Here is a 26,371-nt window from a genome sequence, read left to right on the forward strand (position 1 = left end):
CACTGTTAGATTCTATCACATGTTGCAAAGATCTACCATGTCATCATAATTTTGCAGAGAGATTGATGTTAAGATGATTTGGAAGCATGCCATACAACTGCTTAAAAATAAATTGAAAACGGTTTTAATAGATAAAGTTTCATTTTGGGCATTTCCTGTTAAAATAATATGCTGTAATAGCAAGCTCGAAGAGCTGGCCCAAAGGGCCTGCTCTCAAAGCGAGCTTTACGGTAAAGTGAGTACCTGCCTAGATGATGGTTTTGAAAACTTATGTCGGAAGTACCGAACTGACACATCCCAACTTTTCGAATTGCAAGATAATTGATAAAAGCCAAGGTATTCTGATTGAAAACGGAAGGGTAGACTGTGGTGTCCTGCGCACTTATATGGGAATTATAATAGGACAGGGAACCAGAATAAACGTAAGCAGTGTATAAAATACTGAATGACAGTTTTCAAACTGGAAAATGTAAAATAAAATGAATGATTATTTTATACGATGTCATACTATTTTTATACTATTTCACGACACGGTAAAAGAAAATCGAGCTCGCTTTAAGCTTTGCTTAATCTGACACAGACTGATAGCTCTGTAGCTGACTAAATTTCAATCATAAATATTTGTATACACTGAACAAATTTTAAAGGGCATGAGCCTTAATGGTTTGTCTCATATTTAAGTTGCGTCATTGCGCTCACTGTTCACTTTTCCATGCATGATACAACACTATATAATACCGAAATAGGTATTTTACATGACTAACAATTGCCTGTGTTTGATTGTCAGTCAAATAGCAGGTGACATGCAGGTTGATGTAGGTTGTTATTGTTATCATCATAAGACTTGGAAGTTGCCTTGTATGAAATAAAATTGAAAATAACAAGTTCAATTTTCTCATGTGGTTTTTGGTGTATATATATATATATATATTCTGAATCTATACGGTCAGGAAGAGATTGACAGACAAATTCAGATTATTTGCATTATATTAAAATATGATGAAGGCCTCTTTTAATCAAACTATGTAAACTATCAAAGTAACAAAGAGCTTTGAAACTGTTCACAGCTCTGCGACTTGTTTAGTTTAATGCTTACACAGAATCTTTTTTCCAATTAAAGTATAACTACGTTTGTGCTCAGGCTTGATTTTGCCGTTTCTTGATACCTTATGGCCCCGCAGAGTATTTTCCCTATACTCGACAAACACATGGATGTGTGCAATGAGAAGTTTTCATTATGCAAGAATTACAAAAAAACCTGCAAAATTTGCGAGAATTTACATCATCCTCTTTCTTTATTTAATCTGTATTTCTTGCATATTTATTATCATTTTAGTTTCTGTTTGAAAGTTTTCAAATTGTCTCCATGTTATTGAAATGTCAGTCATATTAAAGTGTTTGTATAAATATTAGGCAGGGTACAAAAAGCAGATTGGTACGCTTTGATAAAATCTTCAAATTTAACTTTGCTTCTTATGGATTGAACCAGTGAAAAAAATATATAAACTCTATGTAAAACAATCTCATTTTCCCAGTGCCTTCAGTTCACGCAGTTTTTGTGCTGAAATTTGGCACCAATTCCCAGCCCCATGTAAGGAAAGTATTTAATTTTGCACAATTTTTTAAAGATATGCCCAACAATTTATTTTTAATAATACCTACCCTATATTTTGCCAAAAAGCAGGAGACATTAATGATTATAACAATAAGTTATTATCCCCGCCGATGGAATCGGGAGGGGATATAGTTTTGGCGTTGTCCATCCGTCCGACCCGAATTTCGTTTCCGGAGTAGTTCTCTGCAACTACTGGCTGGAATTCAACGAAACTTTATGGGAATCATCAATATCAAGAGGAGATGCGCATATCGTCAGCTTGTTCAGGTCAGAACCTTTGACTCAGTGTAATGGCCCTTGATTAGTTATGCAGTATGCATATAGAGTAAAATTTCGTTTCCGGAGTAGTTCTCTGCAACTACTGGCTGGAATTCAACGAAACTTTAGGGGAATCATCAATATCAAGAGGAGATGCCGCATATCGTCAGCTTGTTCCGGTCAGACCTTTAATTCAGAGTTATGGCCCTTGATTAGTTATGTAGTATGCAATAGAGTAAAAATCATTTCCGCACTACTTCTCTGCAACTACTGGCTGGAATTCAACGAAACTTTATGGGAACCTTCAATACCAGAGGAGATGCGCATATCGTCAGCTTGTTCCAGTCAGACCCTTTAACTAAGAGTTATGGCCCTTGATTAGCTTTATGCAGTATGCATATGGAGTAAAAAATCATTTCCGCGCTAGTTCTCTGCAAACTACTGGGCTGGAATTCAACGAAAACTTCATGGGAATCTTCAATACCAAGAGGAGATGTGCATATTGTTGCCTTGTTCCGGTCAGACACTTTAACTCAGAGTATGACCCTTGATTAGTATAGAGAAAAAATTGTTTCCGCGCTACTTCTCTGCAACTACTGGCTGGAATTCAACGAAACTTTATGGGAACCTTCAATACCAAGAGGAGATTCGCATATCGTCACCTTGTTCCGGTCAGACACTTAAACTGAGAATTATGGCCATTGATTAGTTATGCAGTATGCATATAGAGCAAAAATCTTTACGGCGGCTACTTCTCTGCAACTACTGGCTGGAATTCAATGAAACTTTATGGGAACCTTCAATACCAAGAGAAGATACGCATATCATTGCCTTGTTGGTGTCAGACACTTTAACTAAGAGTTATGGCCCTTGATTAGTTATGCAGTATCCATATAGAAAAATATTAGTTCCTCGCTACTTCTCTGCAACTACTGGCTGGAATTCAATGAAACTTTATTGGAACCTTTAATACCAAGAGGAGATGCGCATATTGTTGCCTTGATCGGGTCAGACATTTTAACTTATGACCCTTGATAACTTAGGCAGTATACAACCAGAGCAATAATCGTTTCCGTGCTACTGGCTGGAATTCAATGAAACTTTATGGGATACTAAGAGGAGATGTGCATATAGTCGCCTTGTTCCGGTCAGATACTTATAACTCAGATTTATGGCCCTTGATTAGTTATGTAGTATGCATACTGATCTCATTGGCATTTCCAGATATTACTATTTAACACAATAGAGTTATGGCTCTGCTATTGCCCTGAATATTTATCAAGTTCAAAGAATATTACTGTTTATGCCATGATTAATATATAAATAAAGCCTCATGTTTTCAGTTGTTGTGTCAATAAAAACCAGTACTCGGCGGGGGATATAAATTCAACGAATTTGCTTGTTGAAATTTGTTTTGCAAAATAAAATACTGGTATGTAATTGTTAACAGCATGAGTATTGTCACTTAATGTACAAAATGTATGTGCAGCAAAATTTTACTGAAATTGACCCCCCCCCCTCTCCCAAAGGAACATGCCATAGTGTTAGGGTTAAATTCCCCTTCCTACAGGTATATTGCACAGGTTCTGTTCCCACAAAACATAGACAGAGACAACAGCAGTTGTGCCAAGCAACACTCAGTAAGTGGGTAAACAGATATTGATTAACTGATAAGTCCAATTGAACATTTCTTTTCATTCTGTGTATAGTTTGATATTGGAATCTGACTATTTTTGGTTGAAAATATTTATTTTAATTAATATCATGTACCATTATTTCTGTTATCAGCATGCTTTGATATTGGTTTAAACATATTTATTTAAGCTCGATTGCGAAACAAGTTCTTGCAACTTATATTAATCAGTTTCGAGTCCGCTTCCTTGAACCAACCAGTACTGGTGTCATATGAAGAAACATGGTTGTGACCAGATCTTGAATGGAATTATGTAGCTTATGTTAACATTGTACAAGTTATTAATCTTTTATTAATTATAATGATAGTATAAGCACTACAAAGGTTGATATATTATAAAAACAATGTTTATTTATAGCTTGCCTCTTCTGAAATTGCCACCCACAAAAAAAAACATTCTGAAAATAAAATGAAGGAAAGGAATCATTCTGGTCATATGAATTCTTTATTGTCCAATTATTGTAAAGTTTAACACATGTTTCATTAACTTTTGTTCCATAAAATTCATCCGACTTGATAAACAACTGCATTTCCCTGCGATTGTCCACAGATTTCATCGGAGTCAACATTGATGGCTTTACATAAATATCAGCAGTGCTCAAAAGTTTCTGTCTGCAGGGTCTCGCAGATTATTCTTAAGCAAATTTTAATTAGCATGATCATGTGTCTCAACCATGTGTTATACAAAATCCACACTGAGCATACTGTTGTTCTAAATTTAATACTTTTGATGATGTTAGTGAAGGAAAGAATATGATAGGTTGTTTTAGTTCACTGTATATCTGTAAATATTTTGTTGTTTATAAATTTGTTGTAACTGTATATACATGTAATATGTATATTATGATAGACTCTGGCTCATTATAGGGAAGATTGGGCTTGCCTAACTGTGTTGCCTTTATAAATAGTCGTCATCATCATCATCATCATTATTATTATAAAGTAATCAGAAATGTAAAGTTTAAACATTTAACACGCGTATTTTATAATTTTCAGGTATGGCGGAGGAGGAGATATTGTTTGATGATGTTTACGAGCTCCAAGACGTCATCGGAAAGTAAGTTTTCTTTATATTCTTTCTATGTCAGTCATTAATATATTGCCAGAGATTTTTCTACAAATGGACCATATTTGTCTTTCTCATTTCTTACAGAACATTTCGCTGATCAGGCAGGTAATAAATCTGGTGATAACACAGGGTGAAAATTTAGCTTGAAGTACAATATGTATCTATTTTGCTACCAATTCTTAAGTTACAAAAAGAGATGTAAGATACTTTATTGTCCTGTTTATTTTTTCTTTTCAGGCATACTTTGTAATGCAAAGTAAATTAAATATGTTAAAAAATATATTCAAGGTATCATTTTGTATTCCCTAAAGAGTTATTTCCGAACTAACTTCAAGCAAAAGTTGTATTAAATGAAAACTTTTACATTGTTGACTTAATATCTTTGGAAATTATGCTGTTGTAATTTTGATGTTATATTCAATCAATAATGATTGACATCTTAAGGAACTCTTGAATACTCCTGAACTATCATGGTGACATCTTTAGGAACTCTTGAATACTCCTGAACTATCTTGGTGACATCTTTAGGAACTCTTGAATACTCCTGAACTATCTTAGTCATATTTACAAGAATTTTCATTACAATTTTTACCTTAACCTAAATTCTTTAATAATTTTGTCCAGCGACCATATTTGGTAATATCAAAGGGAAGCCACTCTTTTAAGACTGTGCTATGAAAGGAAAAACATGCCTTAAGCCTTGTCTGACAGCACACATGTGCAGGCTCAGGCCCGGCACCTAACTTGTGGCAATTGTAAATTATTTCTTGGTCCAGTATGTTGAAGCAGCATGCCTCCAGATTCATGTTGATTTTCATAAAAATTTTGAAAATGTATAAAAAAGTAAAATATTTTCATCGAAACAAAGAAAGTAAATTAAATTATACATTGCAAACTTTCATTCCATGTAAATTACCAAATAAAATTATAAATGTCAAAATAGCAAAAAACCTGACGGTGTTTGTTACAGTGATAAATTCATTTATTGTATGTAACATGTAAGTTATTTCTTGAATTGTAAAAATGTGTACTTTTCTTAAATTGTTTGTACACTTTTCTTAAGGTTGATTTTCTTGAAATACTTTTGACTCATCTGGAGGTATATACACCTTAAAGTATTGGTATAGAAAGATTTTGAGTGTGACAGTGTATCTTAAGTTATTTATCATAGTCCTCAATTAGTCCTCAATTATAAAGAACATATAAGGGAGGCAAATGTTGTCAAACTAAATTTTCCAAAACAAAAGTTGTTATCTCCTTTTTTAGGACATTTTTTTTTGGAATTTTCAAGAATACACATTTTAAACATAGTTGTGGGTAAAGGCTGCCAAAAAATGTTTAACCTACCATTTATAAGATGAATTGTTATACTAAGTGAGTAATGTAACTTATCAATAATTAATAATGTATTGATTAATCAGATGATAATAGATTAAAATTGACGAAGTTTTACACTATTGTCTGTACAGTGATATTACAAAAGAAAGGGGCTAGAATTTGTGTCAATGAAGTAAAATGTGTTGCAACAGACTATCTATATAACACTTTAATAAAATCAGCACAGGGTGAGATTTGGTTGGAAGTTTGTCATTTTAAGCTTGACTATTAACATTGTAATATATTTTATAATTATGTTGCTTTTTATTACCTTCCGTTTTAATTGGTATTTGATGACCTTTAAGCTTTTGGTCAAGGTCAATAATTCTCATATTTTCATTTAGAAAATGTGCAGTACTGAGATCACTGCTTCTCCAACAACTTTTGTTATTCTTTACTTCATCATGAACTAACGTCATACAGGGACGTTCATGTCAACATTGGATTGGTTCCGTGCATTTTTTTTTTGTCAAGAAGAATTGCCAAATTATGTCTTTGTTTGTCAGGGAAGTCCACTGGGTTTTCCATCTGCTAAAAATATGTGCTCATTAGCAGAAGCTATGGTGACATTAATAAATTAGATTTCTTGTTTTGTCTTCTTTCGTGTGTTTTTTTCCTGCTCTCAAGTTAGATTGTATAGTTGTTGAGATAATTTGATTCTGTCAGTCAGACTGTTAATAGAGAAAGGGCTGGTCAACTTTTTCTTATATTCACAACTTTTATATATTATGCTAGATCTCTATACACTGTGAAGATGCTCACAAAATTGCCTATGTTTTCTGCATCTTAGATGGTTCACTGTCTATTCTAGCTTCTCAGACCATATTTATCTAATTCCTTTTACAATCCTCCTGTATACCCCGTTATCGCCTTGTATAACTAACACTATATAATGCAAAAAAATTACTCTAAGGCAAGGTTAAAGTTGCTGATTTTATATGACTTATTGATATCCACTATGGGCTCGAACCTTTCCAGTGTCTTTGGGTTCTTAAATGTGAGGAAGCTAACAAGCTTGTTTTTGAAAGATCATTGGGTTTTCTCTGGTGCCCACTGAAATACCTGAAATATTGGACAGAGGACCATCTGAAGTCTCCCTCCCAACTCGTGTGATATAAAAACCCAACAAAAATATAACATATATGAGCCACATCATGACAAAACCAACATAATGGTTTGCGACCAGCATAGATCCAGACCAGCCTGCGCATTCGCGCAGTCTGATCAGGATCCATGCTGTTCCCTTACCAAGTCTATTACAAGTAGAGAAACTGATAATGAACAGCATGGATCCTGATCAGACTGCGTGGATGCACAGGCTGGTCTGGATCCATGCTGGTCGCAAACCCATTATGTTGGTTTTGTTATGACGCGGCTCAATTATATTGTCAGTCTACCATTATCGGAGTAAATAACCTGCGTTATCAGTCTTCAAATGCATTTAATTATGTCTCCCCCACCTCGGGGGGAGACATATTGTTTTTGCCCTGTCCGTCAGTCCGTCCGTCCGTCAGTCCGTCAGTCCGTCCGTCCATTCTTCGTTTCCGGACGATAACTAGAGTTCCTTTTGACCTACAGCCCTCAAACTTCATAGGATGATTGGTCTTATAGAGCTGATGATCCCTATTGTTTTTGGGGTCAGTAGGTCAAGGTCACAGTGACCGTTGGTCAATTTCTCGTTTCCGGATGATAACTAGAGTTCCTTTTGACCTACAGCCCTCAAACTTCATAGGATGATTGGTCTTATAGAGCAGATGATCCCTATTGTTTTTGGGGTCAGTAGGTCAAAGGTCAAGGTCACAGTGACCGTTGGTCAATTTCTCGTTTCCGGATGATAACTAGAGTTCCTTTTGACCTACAGCCCTCAAACTTCATAGGATGATTGGTCTTATAGAGCTGATGATCCCTATTGTTTTTGGGGTCAGTAGGTCAAAGGTCAAGGTCACACTGACCATTGGTCAATTTCTCGTTTCCGGATGATAACTAGAGTTCCTTTAGACCTACAGACCTCAAACTTCATAGGATGATTGGGCTTATTGAGCAGATGATCCCTATTGTTTTTGGGGTCAGTAGTTCAAAGGTCAAGGTCACAGTGACCGTTGGTCAATTTCTCGTTTCCGGATGATAACTAGAGTTCCTTTTGACCTACAGCCCTAAAACTTCATAGGATGATTGGTCTTATAGAGCAGATGATCCCTATTGTTTTTGGGGTCAGTAGGTCAAAGGTCAAGGTCACAGTGACCGTTGGTCAATTTCTCGTTTCCGGATGATAACTAGAGTTCCTTTTGACCTACAGCCCTCAAACTTCATAGGATGATTGGTCTTATAGAGCAGATGATCCCTATTGTTTTTGGGGTCAGTAGGTCAAAGGTCAAGGTCACAGTGCAGTGGGGGAGACATGCGCTTTTTTACAAAAGCATCCTCTAGTTCTCAAGAACATTGTCTTCTAAATTAATTGAAAGTGTTAGGTGCATAACCATACGTCTGTAGCTGTTGATTTTACCAATTTAACAATCATGACAATATAGATGTTTCATATCAAAAAGTTTGCTGTGACTTGGTGAAATAGGTTATTTATTCCCTTAGTCCTCTAAATATGTTTCATATATTCTATAAGGTACTAAGCGTTAATTTTATTCTGATGGGGCGTCCATGGCCAAATGGTTAAGGTCTTTGATGTCAAACCTGTGACTTGCCTCTCATTGCACCGGGATCTTCAGATTCGTCATTGGAGAAAACTATCCAGCTATAAACTTAAGGAACATTGGTGGTTCCACTCAGGAAACCATTTGTGCCTGAAATTATACACAGAAGGGCACCAAAAGTCTTCCTACACCGGTAAAGCTGGAATGTTACCCATGTGACCTAGTATACTGTGTTGATGAGACGTTAAACCCAAACAAACAAATTTATTCTTAGTATTATGTCACTATCGTGAAAGGATATTAAGATATTAAAAGTTTCGCAGTTTAAAACCAATGACATTAGAGGTTTTTTTCAGCATTTTTTCAAATTTCATAATTTTTATATAAATTGATTTAATAAGGATAAACAGTTTTGTACAATTTCATCCAGAAATAATGATCAAGTAGATTTAAGTGTGCATATAGGAGTTAATGTGAAAATAAGCAGGAAATATTTCATCACCATCTAAAACAAATTAATCAGGCTTACACTATCCCAGAATGCATTGCTTCCAACAAAACTGTCTGATTGGACAACAGTAGAGATTTTCCTGAGGAAAATATGCATGACCAAAGAAGCAGACAAATTAATTGATTATCAATGGAGAGAATTGTACAGACTTTGTTGATCCTTGTATTTGAAAAGCACTTCAGTTTTTGTTATGAGAAAAATAACAATAAAAAAATCGCAGCAACAAAGATTTTCTTAGTTTTGTTTTGAGGGATAAGTATTATATTTGTTATAGACTTGAAACATCTGGCCACTTACCTGTTGGTCACGGTGCCTGCTTGTCCTCCTCTACTAGTAAAAGCTGAGAAGTTGCCTTACAACCCCCCCCCCCACACACACACCCCACACATACTCAAGCACACATGTACAAAATCTAAATTCATATTCCTACTCTTAACAAGGTTGAGACCGGTTGTCAGTGATTATTTTTAACTTTAGGACAAAGCTGTTCTTGTTTTTTTTGTCTTTTGCACTAAGTTCTGATCAAGATTATTATCCTGCACAATTTGTTTTAAAGTAATCATGTATCAAACTTAAAACCTATCATGTGTGTCAATGTACAGAGCAAGGAGTAATGACAAAATGTTCTTTATAATAGATGTATATGTTATGGTACATTCTTTGTTATCTTCAATCTAGAAGTTGGTATGAACTAATGGATGTATCACCACCAAACAGTAAGCCATTATAAACTTGTTGGAACCGGATATTGACAAGCCTTTTTCACCATGTATATAGCCAGGCCAGTCTGCACATTCATGCAGTTGAAATTACAATCTCACTCCAGGCTGTACACTATTGGCAGACGAATTTCAAATTTTCATCTTGATATCCCTAAAATTGATAATAGACAGTCCCAGATATAGTAGGGGGACAAGTCCATTCAGCAGGTTAAGGGTTAAAGTCACTTGTTTGAATGAGAGGTCAAAAAGACATGGTTTTAGATGATATTATGCTCTTGTATATATATTTCACATGATCAAATTTGTAAAATTTGTATATGTCTGGAATATTTGTATGGTTTTTAGGATCAGATGAGAAATCATAGATAACTGGAATAACTCTTTTTATACCTTTTACAGAACTTTAATCAGTGAAGAAATCATATCTAAGATCTGTCCCTCATATAAGGTATTCAATTGATTTAGAGATATCAAACACTTATATCTACCTTTGTTCAAGAATACTCCTTGTTCTGTTGTATCAATAAATCTCCGTGTTCTGTTGTATCAATGAATCTCCTTGTTCCGTTGTATCAATAAATCTCCGTGTTCCGTTGTATCAATAAATCTCCGTGTTCTGTTGTATCAATAAATCTCCATGTTCTGTTGTATCAATAGATCTCCGTGTTCCGTTGTATCAATGAATCTCCTTGTTCCGTTGTATCAATAAATCTCCGTGTTCCGTTGTATCAATAAATCTCTGTGTTCTGTTGTATTAATAAATCTCCATGTTCAGTTGTATCAATAAATCCAATTAGTTCTGGTGAATTTAATTAACAGTTGAACTGATTAACTAACGACTCCATCTGCCTTTAGTCATTGATCTTTTACTTATTGTTGTACAAAACATGGCTCTCTTCTCACAATAAAATCAGTACATGTACATACATACATAGTAATTGCAACATTCTATGATTTAAATTCATTCAAATGTCCTGGCTGTTGTAAAATGCTTGTTAAAATAATGCATAAATTCTACATAATTAATGCTTAACTGCGCAAATTGCCAAAGTAAGCAACAACGTTAGTAAGTAGACCAATAAAGTAAATGAAATTGAAAGAAATAAATTAAGTGTTTACAATATGGTTGCTATATTATATTTTTAACCTCACTATAAATATTTCTAGGAAAGTGTTTGCTTTTCAATATTTTTTGTGATTCATTGATAATTAAGTACAGTGTTCGAAATTAGCAGTAGTCCTATAGCCCCTGACTACTAAATTTCCCCTCGGGCTACCAAGTTTTCAAAGTAACAAGCCCGACCAGGCTACTGTATTTTCAGAACTCTGGTTTTGTACATGTGAATCATGCTAGTGAAATGTCTTTTGGGCTAGTGAATATTCCAGTCTAGTAGCCCGACCAGTCTAGTGGATTCAAATCCTAATTTCTTACACTGTAAGTATGTACCGAAACACATATATAAAACTGAATTGTTTTTGATATACCCGAGACATTTGCCAAACTTCTGATGTCATACAATGCTAAAATACACGGTGCATATCTATATCGGTACCCTCTTTGCGAAATCTGCTGAAACGGTACCCTCTTTGAACATGCACAGGTCATTCTCTGCTAAAAACAAACCAGCGATGGATACCAATCCAGTAAAATTTCATTGTAATAAGGAAAGGAGGTATGTTACGTAGAAAAGATGTATACCACTGAACACTATAATGTTTTATTTATGTACCCATTTGTCATGTGTCCGTTTTTCATGTACTGCAACTTCACAATAAGCAACAAAAAATCGACATGTCTTTCCTCGCCCATCACCTCGACATATTTTTCAGGCTGAAATGAACCTGTGGCTTGATTGTATATGCATCATACATATTTAATATGTTCATATACATATCAATTGGACAAATGGCAGTATATTGTCAAAAATAAATGTAGAATTCATATAAACACCCTACTTTCAGTTTTGCAGCGGCACGGGCTCATCGTAACCTCTCTTCATTTAAATTTTTATATCACAGGTACCCTCTCATTTTTGAACACATAGGTACCCTCAAAGCACGACATATGCTTTTATTTGCGTTAATCGTTAAGTATGTATGTAATATTTCTTTCTTTAATGTAAATATTACATACTTAGCTAAACACAATTCATTCATAAAAAGTACATTGGAATGTCATTAATTTTAAAATACGCGACTTGTCTAACATGCAGGTGTTGTAATGCAGATTAAATTTCAAGCACCAGTATACAAAGTAGATAACCCTGTCTTATATGCAAGAATAACTTATGTAATAGAAATAGAAAGTAAATGAAAAAGAAATATAGAGATGATTTATCTGTTTTGATAGCTTAAAAACATTATAGAGAGCATAAGATGTAGAAAACTTTCCGAGTCATCAGTGACATAGTGACGTATGTGACAAACAGTTTGTGTAGCAGATAGCATGGACAAAATTGTGAACCAATTCCAGCTTGATGATGTATTATATTAATGTAGTGATGGATATAGAAATTTTTACATTGATGAGTTAATGATATAATGGGAAGATTAGACCATTAATAAAATCAGATATCGATCTGACACATGGTTACATACATTATAACAGCTTGATAATGTTTGAGATAATACAGGCAATTATAAGGTGAAATAATCAACCAGCATCATCTATATCACTTGCTTTAATTCTTTTTTCATTCTCACCGGAAGTCAAGTTTTTTTTTCCATCCATTTATATTAATAGAATTTATTATCTTTCATTGAAGTGAATAAAAAATTAGCCTGGATTTCAATATAACATGGATTTTCATTGCATTTGTGACATGACTAAATAATTTTATTATTTATTTATGTAGAGAAATTGCTGCTTATTTCAGTGTCCCTCAGAAAACAAATGATCATAGTGTAAACATATATACATTATATTGCTAAAATGATTCAGATTTTTTAAGGATATCTAGTTATCATATAGCTTTAATAGTTATACAAATTGTGTATAGTAAAATGTTTATTATCAGATTATACAGTCAAAAAAGGGAAATAATTCATGTTAAAATTTTACCGGCTTTTGTAAAATATTATATCAATGTTTTCTATTACTTGTAACAAACATGATATCTCCATGCAGTAAATTATATTTACTTATGTATATATATTTTAATAGTTTTATTTCATTTCGGGCTTGAAAAAAACAACACAAAAAACACCAGACAAACAAGCTAACAAAGTAAGTGATATAAACCCCGAAATTGTCTAATGAAAACAATTGCAATATTATAGTTTTGTTAATGTTATTTGTGACTTGAACACTGGACTTTTAAAACATTTAACAGGAGCTATTATGAGCAACATATCTGTATGCGATATTTGTCTAAGGTGTAGAAACAGTAGAGTGTTTATTTGATTTTCTCTTGTGATGTAATGAAATTTACATCTGTCTATGGAAATACAAATTTGAATTAATCCTGTCACAAGATTCTGGCTGTTTGGTATGTGACAAAAATAGTTGAACAGTCAATCGTTTACTTACTGATATAATAACATAGTTAAAAGACTTTTTTGTTTAAATGCTATTGTGAAAATTTTATACTGTATTGAAATCATATGATTTTATGGCTGCTTTAAAACTAGCTCTAAGATTATTTACAAAGCCAATCAGTGCTTTATTTTACAAGAATTAGCATTTTCCAAAAAATGCAAGGAATTGCTGTTCAGCGGGCAGTTCAAAAAATATTTTTCCGTGAAATAGACTCCTTCCTGAACAATAGAGGTTATGTTTCTTTGAAGAGAAATATTCCATATAATGTTTAACACAGAGTGGTTTCAAGCTTGGTACATGAAGATCTAAGTATTTTAGTTCTATATACCTGACAAAAAAATGGTGGATGACGTGCATGTTACTGCTCCTTTTTGAAGTCTTTCATCATCTATTTTGTTATCATATGTGGAATAAAATTCTCTGTTTTTAATGGCTAAGGGCAGGTGATGTGTGCAGGTAGAAATGGTCAAATCTAATGTTAACTGTATGTAATGTCACAGTCCAGGAATGGCGTCAATAACCGTCGCAACCATGTTTCCTGGTATAACAACAGTTCTGCTGTCTATAAGTCCAGGACGTTAATTTTTATCAGCTGAAAAATAAATGCTTCATAAAAGTGAGAGTTTAAGGAAATATTGTATGGCATCAAAATATTATTAATTTATTTGACGTAACAATACTTTCAAGTACTAGCTTGAATATGCTGAGAAATTGGTAAATGAATTTATAGAAATAAAACTGATAAAAGCCCATGCAGAAATTATAATATTCTTTTTATAGAAAATGACAATATGACATCGACTACCAGTCGATCAGCATTGGAAACTGGTGCTAAAGACTGGTAGATATATATTGTTTGTCAAAAATAATGGTGGTTCGATGACAGTGTTATATTAGTTCATCAATACATGACCATTTCCTCACGACGGGGCTAATATCTTCTGATGGAATGGCTCCGGTATATACGTTAACGAGGGATATTCAAGAATATTGATGTCTGTACAAATTTACAGAGATACGATATAATGGGTGATGGTATATCTGTTTTTGAGACAAAAGTATAAGTTACTTTTATAGAATTATGAATGTTATTATCTACTTTTCTGGCTATTATTTTACCTCGTGTAATGTCCTGGAATCAGCTGATAGTTTGGTGTTTACGGCTTTCTTCATTTTACACCAGTTACACAAGCATGTTTTGTTAGGTATATAACTGATCATTTAACATGACCATGTACATTTCCATGTTTGTAAATGGTTTTACTGTTTAACAAAAATGTTCGACCATGCTTTTAAAGCATGGTCAAACTATGTCTTAGCGTGGCTAGACAACTCAGTTCACAAGGGAGATTCACAAGTCTTACTTGTAGTGAGTTTGACTGGAAGTTTGTAGGAGTCTAAGGTCTGACTTACAGCTAGCAGTTGGTAAATGAGAGTAACAGGTCTGACTTGCTGCTTGCAGTTTGCAGGACAGTCACAGGTTTGATTTACTGCTGGCAGTTAGAAGGGGAGTCACAGGATTTGCTGCTTGCTGTTGACACAGGAGTCAGTGGTCTAACTTACTTGAGAGTCACAGGTTTGATTTACTGCTGGCAATTAGAAGGGGAGAGTCAGAATTTTTTGTGCTGATTTCTCAGTGTTTGTAATTAAGTAGTAAAACCCCTCTTAATTTTTACCAGACTGTTCCAGATAACAAGGTTATAGTCAAGATACTTTGATTGTTTCAGAATTATATATGTTTTGCTCCTGACTTAAACTTCTCTCTAAATCAGTATTACAGGAGAATAATTTATGAGTCTTTATAAAATTAAATCAGATAATTATAAAATTTAATTGCTTAATATGTAATTTCAAATCAATTTGCTGGCAGGCAAAGTTCCTGAAAAAGATGCTCTTTTAGATATTTTATAATTAATGTTTTATAGATTTCTCAGTTCCTAAACAATGTTGCATAAACTTTTTTCCAGTCTGGCTTGTGTCAACAGAGTCATTTCAAATGAATAATTTAGAAAGTTCAGCCTTCAAAGCATGTGGCAAGTTTGAAATTGAAGTTTATGGCATATATTACATTGTATTTAATTTTGTAGAAGAAAAAAATTGATTTGTTTTTAGTCCGTTTAATATTGGTGACAGATTTTTGATTAATCAAAAAGCAACATTTCCTGTATGATATATTTTGAATTAATCAATTTTTTTCCTGGCAGAAAGAGACAATATATTGAAAATAGTTTATACAATTTTATTGAAACAAAGAGTAACATCCATGTAATAGTACAGATCAATTTATTTTTTCTGCCATTAAAAAAATATTTTATAAAGATGGCAGTCTGTCTTTTTTGAAATGAGCAGAAGTCAGTCTTCTGTATGATATGGATCAATTGTCGAGTGATCAGATTTGCACGCATGTTGTATAGCACAGTCTGTCAGGGATGACTCTGGATAGCTTAATTTTCAGATAATTGATTACCTACATTTGTATATATCTCACCAAGGTACTTATTAGTGAAGACAAAAATTGGCGGGAAATCTGAAATTGTGATTTTTTCTCTCCTCCTCGGAATGGGTTGATCGGACAAATATCTAAATGAAGGATATTTAATTCCTGGTTGTCAGAAGTTTGGTTCCGAGAGACTGTGAAAGGATTAATTAAGAAACATTTGCATTTATGCGGTCAACTAAAAGCTTATTTAATTTCTGACAGCAGACGTAAATGAATGTGATTTTATTGAAACTTGTGAATAGATTTACAGATAACAGAATGATAAACTAACCCAAAGGAAATTTAATGTGAAAAAAGTGGAATAATTTAATGTGCAGAATCTGCGATTTTGTAAAAGAAAGAAAAAAGAAGTAGTAAAATATTGTGCTGTCATATTAGATTTATGAATAGAAAAAAAGGATATAGATTTACAAGTGAACTTTTTGTGTTTTTATTTCTTGTATGGAAAAAGTTTAAAATCATTATTTAAAGTTCTGAAGCTCATGCAGTATGCACTGTGTTACAAAATTCCAGCGGAATATAATATAAAAGTCAATGAGTGTAGGAGATATTTAATTTCCTGGTAAAAGTAAATATTTACATGGAGGGAATATGAATTCTAGGTGTGAAATAGATTGGCATTGGCTTGTAGGCAGAAGTTAATTATTGCCTTGTAGAATTCTAGTTTCCCATGGGGTTTTTTTCCACCCATTTTCTTGGAATTGCCCCATCGGTACAAACCTTCTTTATTATTGATTAATAAAACAGGATTTAGGGGTCTACTTTAAATTGTTTGAGATTTTTAGCGGATTTTTAGACTGGTGCAGTGATTCTAGTATAAAGTTTTACTGTTGATATATTATACCCATGTAGGGAATTTTATTTATGCCAATGATATTAATATATTGTGTTTGGCAAAAAGACATATTTTGAAAACTGATAACAAGATACCAAAAAAATAATTAAAGATTTTGAGAAATAAAAATTATAAATGATAACATTTCTGAGGTATATAAGCCTTTAAAGGGACTCCACTGAGGTTTAAACACCTAAAAACATAACATTTGAATTTCTTACATAAATGAGCTGGGGCACTTTAAACAGAAATATATGCAAAGATTGTTAAGAAATATACTTTGAAGTAAATTCAAAATCGTATTTTTATGCTTTCCTTAGCCCAATTTGAGTGAAAAGCGTTTAAACGCTTTTCGTTTTGGGTTACTTTTTTACAATTTGAATCATTATTCTGCAAAAACAAAGGGCGCGAATGATCTGAAATGTCGCACAAAGGTTAGTGGTCTAAACCTTCATCAAATGGTACATTTATCTGGAAAAAATATGTTCAGACCCATCATGTCAAAAAACCTCAGTGGAGTCCCTTTAAATTACTAATATTGTGATATACAGAACAGGCACTGAAATATATTCCAAGAAAAGTGTTTTTCCTGCCAAATAATTATTGCACAACATTTTAAAAACAAAATACATTTTGATATACGTATTATGATTTTGTTTATAAGCGGATTAAATATATTAAAATGAAACAGGAGGGGAAAATTAATTGTATAAACTGGACAGATCTTTCTTAAAAAAATACTGAGAATTTAATATTTAAATTTGAGGTGAGAAAATCATTAAAATTAACCTATAATAACTTATTTCAGATAATTACAACATGCATTTTTTAGTTTAATCTAATATATTCTTTTATTCCACTTTTCAATGACTGATACAACAATTAAGCAACAAATATACATGGGAATATGACTTACAATTATTACTGAACATACAAGTGAAGAACATATCATACACAATGCATTATTTTAAAATTTAGATTAACAATTTTAGTGTGAAGTATGATATTTACACTATATTGTATTACTTAATTTGATACGTACAGTTTTGAAAATTAAGTCAACCTGGCTAAACAGAATTGATTTATACTAATATATGTATTATCTTTACTTTTTGCACATATACAGTGCAGCATTGCGCCATTAATCGAAAACATATTGTATATTACATGTGATAACTGTTTCTTGCAACACATGGAATGGAAATAAAACTAATGAAAAATGAAATTTGAAACAATTTAAGCTGGGGCGTCCATGGCCCAGTGGTTAAGGTCGTTGACTTCAAACCACTTGCCTTTCACCACTGTAGGTTCGAGCCTCATGAGTGTTGTTGGATTCTCCATGTGAGAAAGCTTTCCAGCTAGCTTATGTAACATTGATGGTTCTACTCAGATGCCTTAAATAATGTACAGAGGCTCCACCAGTAAAGCAGCTGAGAGTGGAAAGTTGCCATTATTACCTAGCTTTACTGTATTGGTGCAACATAATGAAAACCCAAAAAGAATAATAATAATGATAAAATATCACATCAGAATTTGGTCTGTATATTAAAGTCATGATACCATTCTAATGAAAACGAATAAAACAGAAAACAGTTATTGTGAATTTATGATCTATAAATGATGATATTTGTCATGGTTACACATTAAGACACTTATCAAACATCAAAAGATGTTTTTCTACCTTATACTCTGCCATATTAATTCACTAATGACAATATTTTATTGCTTGCTTAGATATTAAAGAAGTGTTACCTTAGATGTTCTCTAGTTTGTGTTTTCATGCAGGGTGACATTAAAGCAAAAAATTATCAAACTGAAGCTTCATAGAGATTTATCAAATTATATATGATTGTATAAAAACACCACTCATATATACACAGCTCACCTGTGTACAAAGCCCTTTGATACAAACTTTCTTTAACTTTTTTTAATGCATGATTGCCAGTTATCCAGTATCATCCATTACTTCGTTGTTATATGATGCATGGTTATCCAATTTTGTTTAAAGGCCCATTTTGCTTCAGAAATTCTATCATTTTTATTTCTCAAACATATTCTATTCTAATAGTATCTTGTTACCGTTTCCAAAGAAATAACTCACATTTACCACATAGATAAACTAGTAGTGTAGGCCAGACGCCCATTTCCTGGTCTAAACCAACTCGGGGAATTAGCTTTAAATCTTAACTTCACAATTGCTTTTGAAATTTATATAACAACAAACTTTAATGTCCACTTCAGTTCTCTTTTATTCCATATGATAATCTTAAAATCTTAACACACGTCCACCATATTATTCAACTTAACAAATTATCTTCTTACACAATATCAAAAGTAAATCCTATTTTAATTCACCTTCTAATCATCTTTACTCGTTATTTTCTTTTCTTATCCCTAACCTTCTGAACCTAGACTTAAACACCCTTTAACAAACTGGAACAGACCCCTAACTTGTTCTCCCCAAATCTCAGTATGTTTCCAAAAATTTTCTATCCAAACCAAAGAATATCGGCCCCCTTTTTTGAATTATCCAATTTCAAATAATATATTTCTTACTTATTCTGTCTATCATAATTAATTAAAACATTATCACATGTGCATTTGACTCTTTTCTAAGTTTTTACATCAAAGGATTTTCACACCTAAGTGATATTGCTTTGAGAAGCTGAAGGAAAGCAGACTCCAAAAACTAATTTTCAGTCTATCCCCCTCAGCTTTCCAAAGAACCAAAATTATGTTATTAGATCACATATTAGCACATATTATTATGTTGATCATTAAACATAAAACAAAATATTGCCTGCCTGGCTACAGTTATCTCGCCACCAGCAGCTAAGTTTGCTCCGTCAAACTTTATGCATAAACATATAAACATATCAATGAACATTTAACAATAAGACAAGTAATAAACAATTAAAATCACTACTAAGCAATTTACATATAAATATACAGATAAGGTGGACTGGAAAACCTCAATGTTTCAAAGTTATATAAAACACAATTTAAAATGCAATACAATGTATATAATAATTATGCAATCAACACAGTTAACAGTGTAATTATAGGAAATAGTATGCTCTTTTTTTAAAGTCTTGATATTCTTAATTAACCAAAGGAAATCTTTATATAATTAGGTTCATAATTTCCATATAATCCATTTTTCTGATATAATGTCACCACAAAACTTCCATTTATTTCCATTTCATTTTAGTTCTTTTTGTCTGGTAAACACTTACTTTGATTGTTTGATTTTAGTCTATTTCTTTTGCATGAAGATAATTGTATTTACAGTTAAACACACAATGTTTTTCACCATTTTCACTTCAACACTGTCATTTCACTGTCATCTTTGTCATTGTAATCAAATTAAAACAAACTTAAATCACTCATATCATTTTTCAATCACATATTGCATAAACTTATGATGATTCAACCATATTTTTCAATCATGTCATCGCAATAAACTTAATTCAATTAAACACCCTGTAGCATTAAACATACAAACTTCTGTATTTACCCACAAAGCATTTTTGTAAACTTAATTTTATGACTGGTAAGCTTGAAAAGATGTGAAAAATAGCAAACTTAAAAAAAATAAGTTTACAAAAAATGTAACACTAACATTCTTTTTGCTTTACATATAAAAATATTACAATAATCATATAATACTCAAGAAATTCTTGGGACTTGACTATTTTAAGCTTTTGCACAAGCTCAAACTGTAACAAAAGATTCATAAACTCACATTTTATCTCCCTTAAATGCCTTTTTGTCCATCATTATCCCCAAGTAAAATGATACAAATTTCTAATAGACTATGATAATACAGCCAGTTCATCAATTAGACTTACACATCTATTTTTCTCTAAATCACCTCAACTCTATACCTATGTATATAATATTATATTGGACATCAAAGTCACAATAACCTCCGAATTTTGTATTCTAATATTAACAAGGGTATCACTTTTACGTATACAATAAAGAACAAAGTTGAAAAATAGTAAGAAAGGGTTATATTCAGATTTACCATGCCAGTATAAATGTGTTGCCAACAAAAATCTAAACATTAAAAAAAAATGTGCGCATATAGATTATTAAAATTTAGTAATATACATGACATAGAAATTTATATGCAGGCCAGACTTAACCATTTAACACAATGCCTAAATGGAAATTGCAGTGAAAAGGACATCACATTTTTATTCACCCCACAACAAGGAAATCTTAATAAAGTTACCAACCAATACTGCTCAAACTACTTTAAAGCAGTTTCATAATATATATAACTCCTTTTTTTTTTTTATACTATATTTTGCATATTTTTTGTATTTTTATTTTTACTACAATTATATCTCTCATACCACGTTCTTAATTCTCACATACTGGGACGTCTTTTCGCACAGTGCCCTGAGAAACGTGTACTTAATGTGAAAATTCTTTCTCACATCTTCTGGCTAATCTCCCACTATAGCGCCACTCAGTTCGGTTCTCCCAGTTTCATTACGGTATCATTACCAAATAATACCAATCTACCTCTGTGATAACGTTGCCTTAACAATTTTCTCCAAATCAAAGTTATCTTAAATTTTTGAAAAACTTCAGGAGTTATCTTTTGATCATTAACTGATGAAGACAGGGGCTCTGTCTCATCCTTTTCTTGGTCATCCATCTCCAGCTGTTGTATTCTGTCTGGCAACCCTTGATGGATTTGTCGGTCTTAGAGCTGGATTGGTGTAGGGTCTCAACCTATTTGCATGTAACAACCCCACTTTTTGACAGCTTGATGCGTGGCTAAATTTCGCAGACGAAAATTGACTTTTCACTTAACTTTTCCAGAAATGTAGTATGGCCCCAGTCCATTTTCTTGTCAACTTTGGTGACTTTCCAGGTTCTGTCTTTGGGTTATACAGCCATACATTGTTCTCGAACCATAAATTTAGGCGTTGCTGCTGTCTTATCATTAATACCTTTTAAACTTTTGTTGAGCTTTTAGTGTGTTTTCCTTCACCAGCTCCGACATACTTCTGATTTTCGATAATAACGTCTCAAGTGTTGTTCATGAGTTGTTCCAGAAGTGACAGTTGGAATAAGTGCAGTAAATCAAGAGGGAAGCCTGCATTCACGACCGAACATTATATAGAAAGGGGAGGTAACCTGTAGAATCTATAGCAGGACTGACTCTATAGCTCATCATAATAAAACGGGAAGGAAGTTGGGGCCCAATTAGTCTGTTTATCATTACAATAAACCCGCAACTTTTGCCAATTTTATGACAGAATTCATCCTTTCAGCAGTAGAATTTGGTTTGCTGGATGATAAAACTACTAGTGCTAATTTTTACTAATTTGAAATATATTACAAAGTCATCCTTCATTAACTTTGACATAAAATTTGACCCCCTGTCAGTCAAAATAGAATTCGGACAACCAAAGCGACCAAATAATTTCATCATACCACTTTCCAAGCACAGTTTTTGCCTCCATGTCTTTTCAAAGGAATGCCTCACACCATTTACTGAATGAATCAACAATCAAAAGAACATATTTAAAACCATCAAGCTGCTTGTCGCAATGGCCCCTAGAATATCTAAATGCAATCTTGAAAATACTTCACCTATAGGCAATTGGCTTTAAGTAAGCCTTATGTTGATGAACATTACCTTTTCGACAATTTGACAAGGCTCACAAGAACTGACAATATTTCTTAATGTCATTTAAAATTGTATGGCCAGAAAAATTTTATACGTATAGCTTCGTAGGTTTTCTCAATACCATAATGTCCTCCTGTCAAAGCATCGTGATACTGCTTAAGGTAATACATCCCTGTATTTAAAGGTACTGCTAGCTGTTTCTTGACATCCACCAATTTCGACCTCTCGCCCTTGGATGATACATGTGATAAAGGACACCATCTTCTATTTCATAGTTGCTCTGCTTCTGCAACCAATCTTCTAGCAGCTGCCCACATCCTCTGGAACTTTTTTTGTTGCTCCTTATACTCAAACATAAGTCTGAAGTCTGGATCTTGTATTTTTGCTCTTGCCTCAACTGAGCAGCAGACAAATTGCAGACTTTCTTGAATAAGAATTGCAGGATTTAAATTTTCATAGTCATCCATGGCATCTAACATCCCAGAAAGGGTATCTCTTTCTTTTACTTGCGGTTACCATGTTGACCTTTGCTGTGACAACTTCTTCGGTACTCTAGTTTATATTCCATGGTTGTTGACGTGCATTCTATGGAACAAAACTGAGGGTGGTATGAATGTTGTCGCAGTCCATGTCTTTGTCTTCTCTTCACTTGCTCAACATCATATTTCTCGGCGACTCAATCCGATCAGCATTGGAGTGAAGCTTCCTGCTTTATATTCTACCTCATAATTGTAACCTTGTAAGTATACAGCCCATCTACCAAGCCTACCACTAGCCTTATTATCTTTCAAAGATTTTAACGCAATATGATCTGTTACAACAGTAAACTTGCGGTCAGTCAGATATGTATGATAATATCGAATACCCTTCAACTAAAGCTAAGCCTTCCAAATCTGAAATACCCCAGTTTTTCTCAGCAGGACGAAGTGATCTCCCACCATACGAAATGACATGTTCACAGAGACCCTGCTCATCCTTTTGACCCACATATATAAGAGATAGAAATACCACTAGCATCCGTGTAAAGAATGAACTCTTTTTCAAAATCAGGAAATAAACCAAAATAGGAGCTTCTGTTAGTTTTCCCTTTAGAGTGTCAAAAGCATTTCTGGCACTGCTCAGTCCAGATAAATTTTGAATCTTTCCGCAAAAGATTATGCAAGGCTTTGCAATACAGGAATACTTCTCAATAAAACGTCGATAATAATTTGCAAGACCACAAAAAAGAGCGGACCTCAGTCTTGATTGGTTGGTGTGTTAAAATCTCGAACTACCTTGACCTTATCTTTATCAACACAAATACCCCTGTTTAGAGAAAATTATGCCCAAGAAATTTTTACCTCCTTAGCTGCAAAGAAACATTTACTTGGTTTAAGCCTCAAGGATGCCTTTCTGAACCTTATTAAAAACTTCAGACAAGTGTTTCTAAATGTTCATCAAAATCCCGTGAGAAGAGTAAAACAGTCATCAATATAAGTCAATGCATACATGTAAATTTATACCTCGTAGAACCTCGTGCATTACCGAACTGAAAGCAGAACTACTGTTTATAAGCCCGAATGGTAAACGATGAATTCCCAAACACCCTGATGTGTAACAAAACCTGTGCGATTCCTTCGTGGCCGGGGGTCCAAACCAATTGAAAAAAACCTTGAGCCATATCCAAAACACTAAATATAGTAGGTTTCTTCTCCCCTACTGCATCAGTAAAACATCATCAATTTTAGGTATAGGAAAAGGTTCAAATTTAATAGATTTATTTGCAGCCCTGTAATCTACAGCAAACCTATATTCCCCTGAAGATTTCTTAACAAGAAAACCACAGGACTCTGCCATTGTGTAGTAGAAGGACTTATAATACCATTTCTTTCCAATATCTTCACACTGCTCCTCAATAACTTGCTTCTGTGCTGGCGACACCCTATAAGGCCTCTTTCTAACAGGAGGGGCATTCCCAGTGTCATTCATCTTATGAGGGAAAATTGTACAATGACCCAAACTCGGCTGTATTAGTAGCAAACACATCTCTATTCTTTACCAAGAAAAACAAGCAACTTGTATTTTTGTTCATCAGTCAAGTCAGAATTAGTAAGATCAATGCCTATGGACCTAGCAATCTCGAATGTATTTTCACTGTTCTGATTTTCTCATCCATGCATTTTCTCACCAGTATGCAACTTATTCCTTCACCAAATATCATCATCACACTAATTCGTTCAACTCTCTCGCTACTGGTTCATTTGGCCTTAGATACATCACTTCACTTGTTGGGATTTAAGATTTGTATAAAAGTTTCTAATTACCCTGGAACATTTGAGATTGGACCCTAGCCCCTATAACCTGAACCTTGCTTGGTAAAGTTCTTATAGGCTGAATAAACAGATAAGCCATTTTGATTTTGCCCTTTTACTTTTACTTTTTGCTATTACACAAGATCTAGCTGGCACTTGAGATTTTATTGACAAGTCTTGCTAGACTGAGACTTAGATGGAGCCCCAAACATCTTTTTTACAGCTATCAACCCTTCTGAATGCTTAAAATGTTTTCACCAAAATCAACTGTAGCATTTTGCTCAGTAAGGAAATCTTTTCCTAGAATAACAGACTGATTTAACTTTTTTAAAGACATAAAAATGTTTGTACTAAAGTAATCTGCATATAGGATATGGAACAACAACTTGCCTATGTTTTCATAGATGAGCCATGGGCACTTGGCACCTTGGTAAATCTTGAATGTAAAAGATCAAATTGCTTACTCAGACCACTTCTTTTTATACATATCATAGGTTAACAGCAAATTGATGAACCACTGTCTATCAGATACCAGAAGTACAAGAAAATTCTTCCCTAAAATTACATCAATTAATAATTTTTCTTCATCTCCAATTTTATATGTTTTCCCTATAGATATATTTCTTATCTTTTTCTTCTTACCCATGTTTTGCCCATCCCCAATTTTTGTGAGCGGGGCTCGCACCCCTAACTCTAAAACATTGACTTTTTAACATGACCCATCTTATTGCAGGTAAAGCAACGTTTATTGCGATAACAAGAAAAAGAAACATGGCCAAACCTTCCACATGTGTGACACTTTTAGTCCATCTTTCCTTGCTGACGCCCTCTGTATGGTCCTGGTCTTTGATTGGCCATGGCTCTGAGAAATTTTCCTCCCTTCTCCTTGGATTGTACGTCACTCACGGTATGTTGTTTGTCACGATAATCCTTTGGAATGGATACTTCACTTAATGTTTTCAACATCAGATGCATGTTAAAGTGTCCAGTTTTCTTCGCAAATTCGATCAGCTCATTGATACTGGTTATATCTCGAATAATTATTGTTGTTTAAGTTTATTGTCCAAACCAAATATAACTCTGTCAATAATTTTCATCCTCTGTTTTTTTTTAAGTAACCTCCCTAACGTCTCCACCTCTTTCTATGTATACAGATACATCTCTGCCATCTTGTTTTATTTTCATAAATTTTGCATACAAGTTAAACTCTGTCAGTCTTATGGGAAACCTGCTTTTTAAAAGATTGTTTTAAAAGTTCAAACGATTTCTTTCGTTTCTCTATTTAAATTTAGATACCAAGCTTCAGCACTTTGGTCAGAGTAAAACAAACTGAACGCACTTTTCTTCGTTGCTTCCAATTATTTAATTGTCCGATTTTTCTCGAATTTCTCCAAAAAAAAATCTACATTATCATTTTGTTTCAAATTTTTTGGTGTTGCTATCAATTGTTTATTTCTTGACATTATATAATTTAATAAGAGTTTCTAAGAATACTTCCGGATTCTCACACCATTATGTGGCCAGACGCCCTTTCCTGGTCTGACCACTCGGGGAATTAGCTTTAAATCTTAACTTCACAATTGCTTTTGAAATTTATATAACAACAAACTTTAATGTCCACATTCAGTTTCTTTTATTCCATATGATAAGCTAAATCTTTTACA

General features: G+C 33.5%; 1 protein-coding gene across 1 annotated transcript in view; it reads left to right on the forward strand.

The window, feature by feature from the left end:
* Nucleotides 1-4,519: 4,519 nt before the first annotated feature.
* Nucleotides 4,520-26,371, forward strand: part of LOC132757081 (peripheral plasma membrane protein CASK-like) — a 102,995-nt gene continuing 81,143 nt past the window's right edge. Inside the window, exon 1 of the mRNA XM_060748262.1 lies at nt 4,520-4,623. Coding sequence (XP_060604245.1) covers nt 4,565-4,623 — 59 coding nt within the window. The 5' untranslated portion in view covers nt 4,520-4,564. The remainder of the gene's footprint in view (nt 4,624-26,371) is intronic.

The sequence above is a fragment of the Ruditapes philippinarum genome, unplaced genomic scaffold (genome assembly GCF_026571515.1).
Source record: "Ruditapes philippinarum isolate M1 unplaced genomic scaffold, ASM2657151v2 ctg6103_1_1_1_1, whole genome shotgun sequence".
Lineage (NCBI taxonomy): Eukaryota > Metazoa > Mollusca > Bivalvia > Venerida > Veneridae > Ruditapes > Ruditapes philippinarum.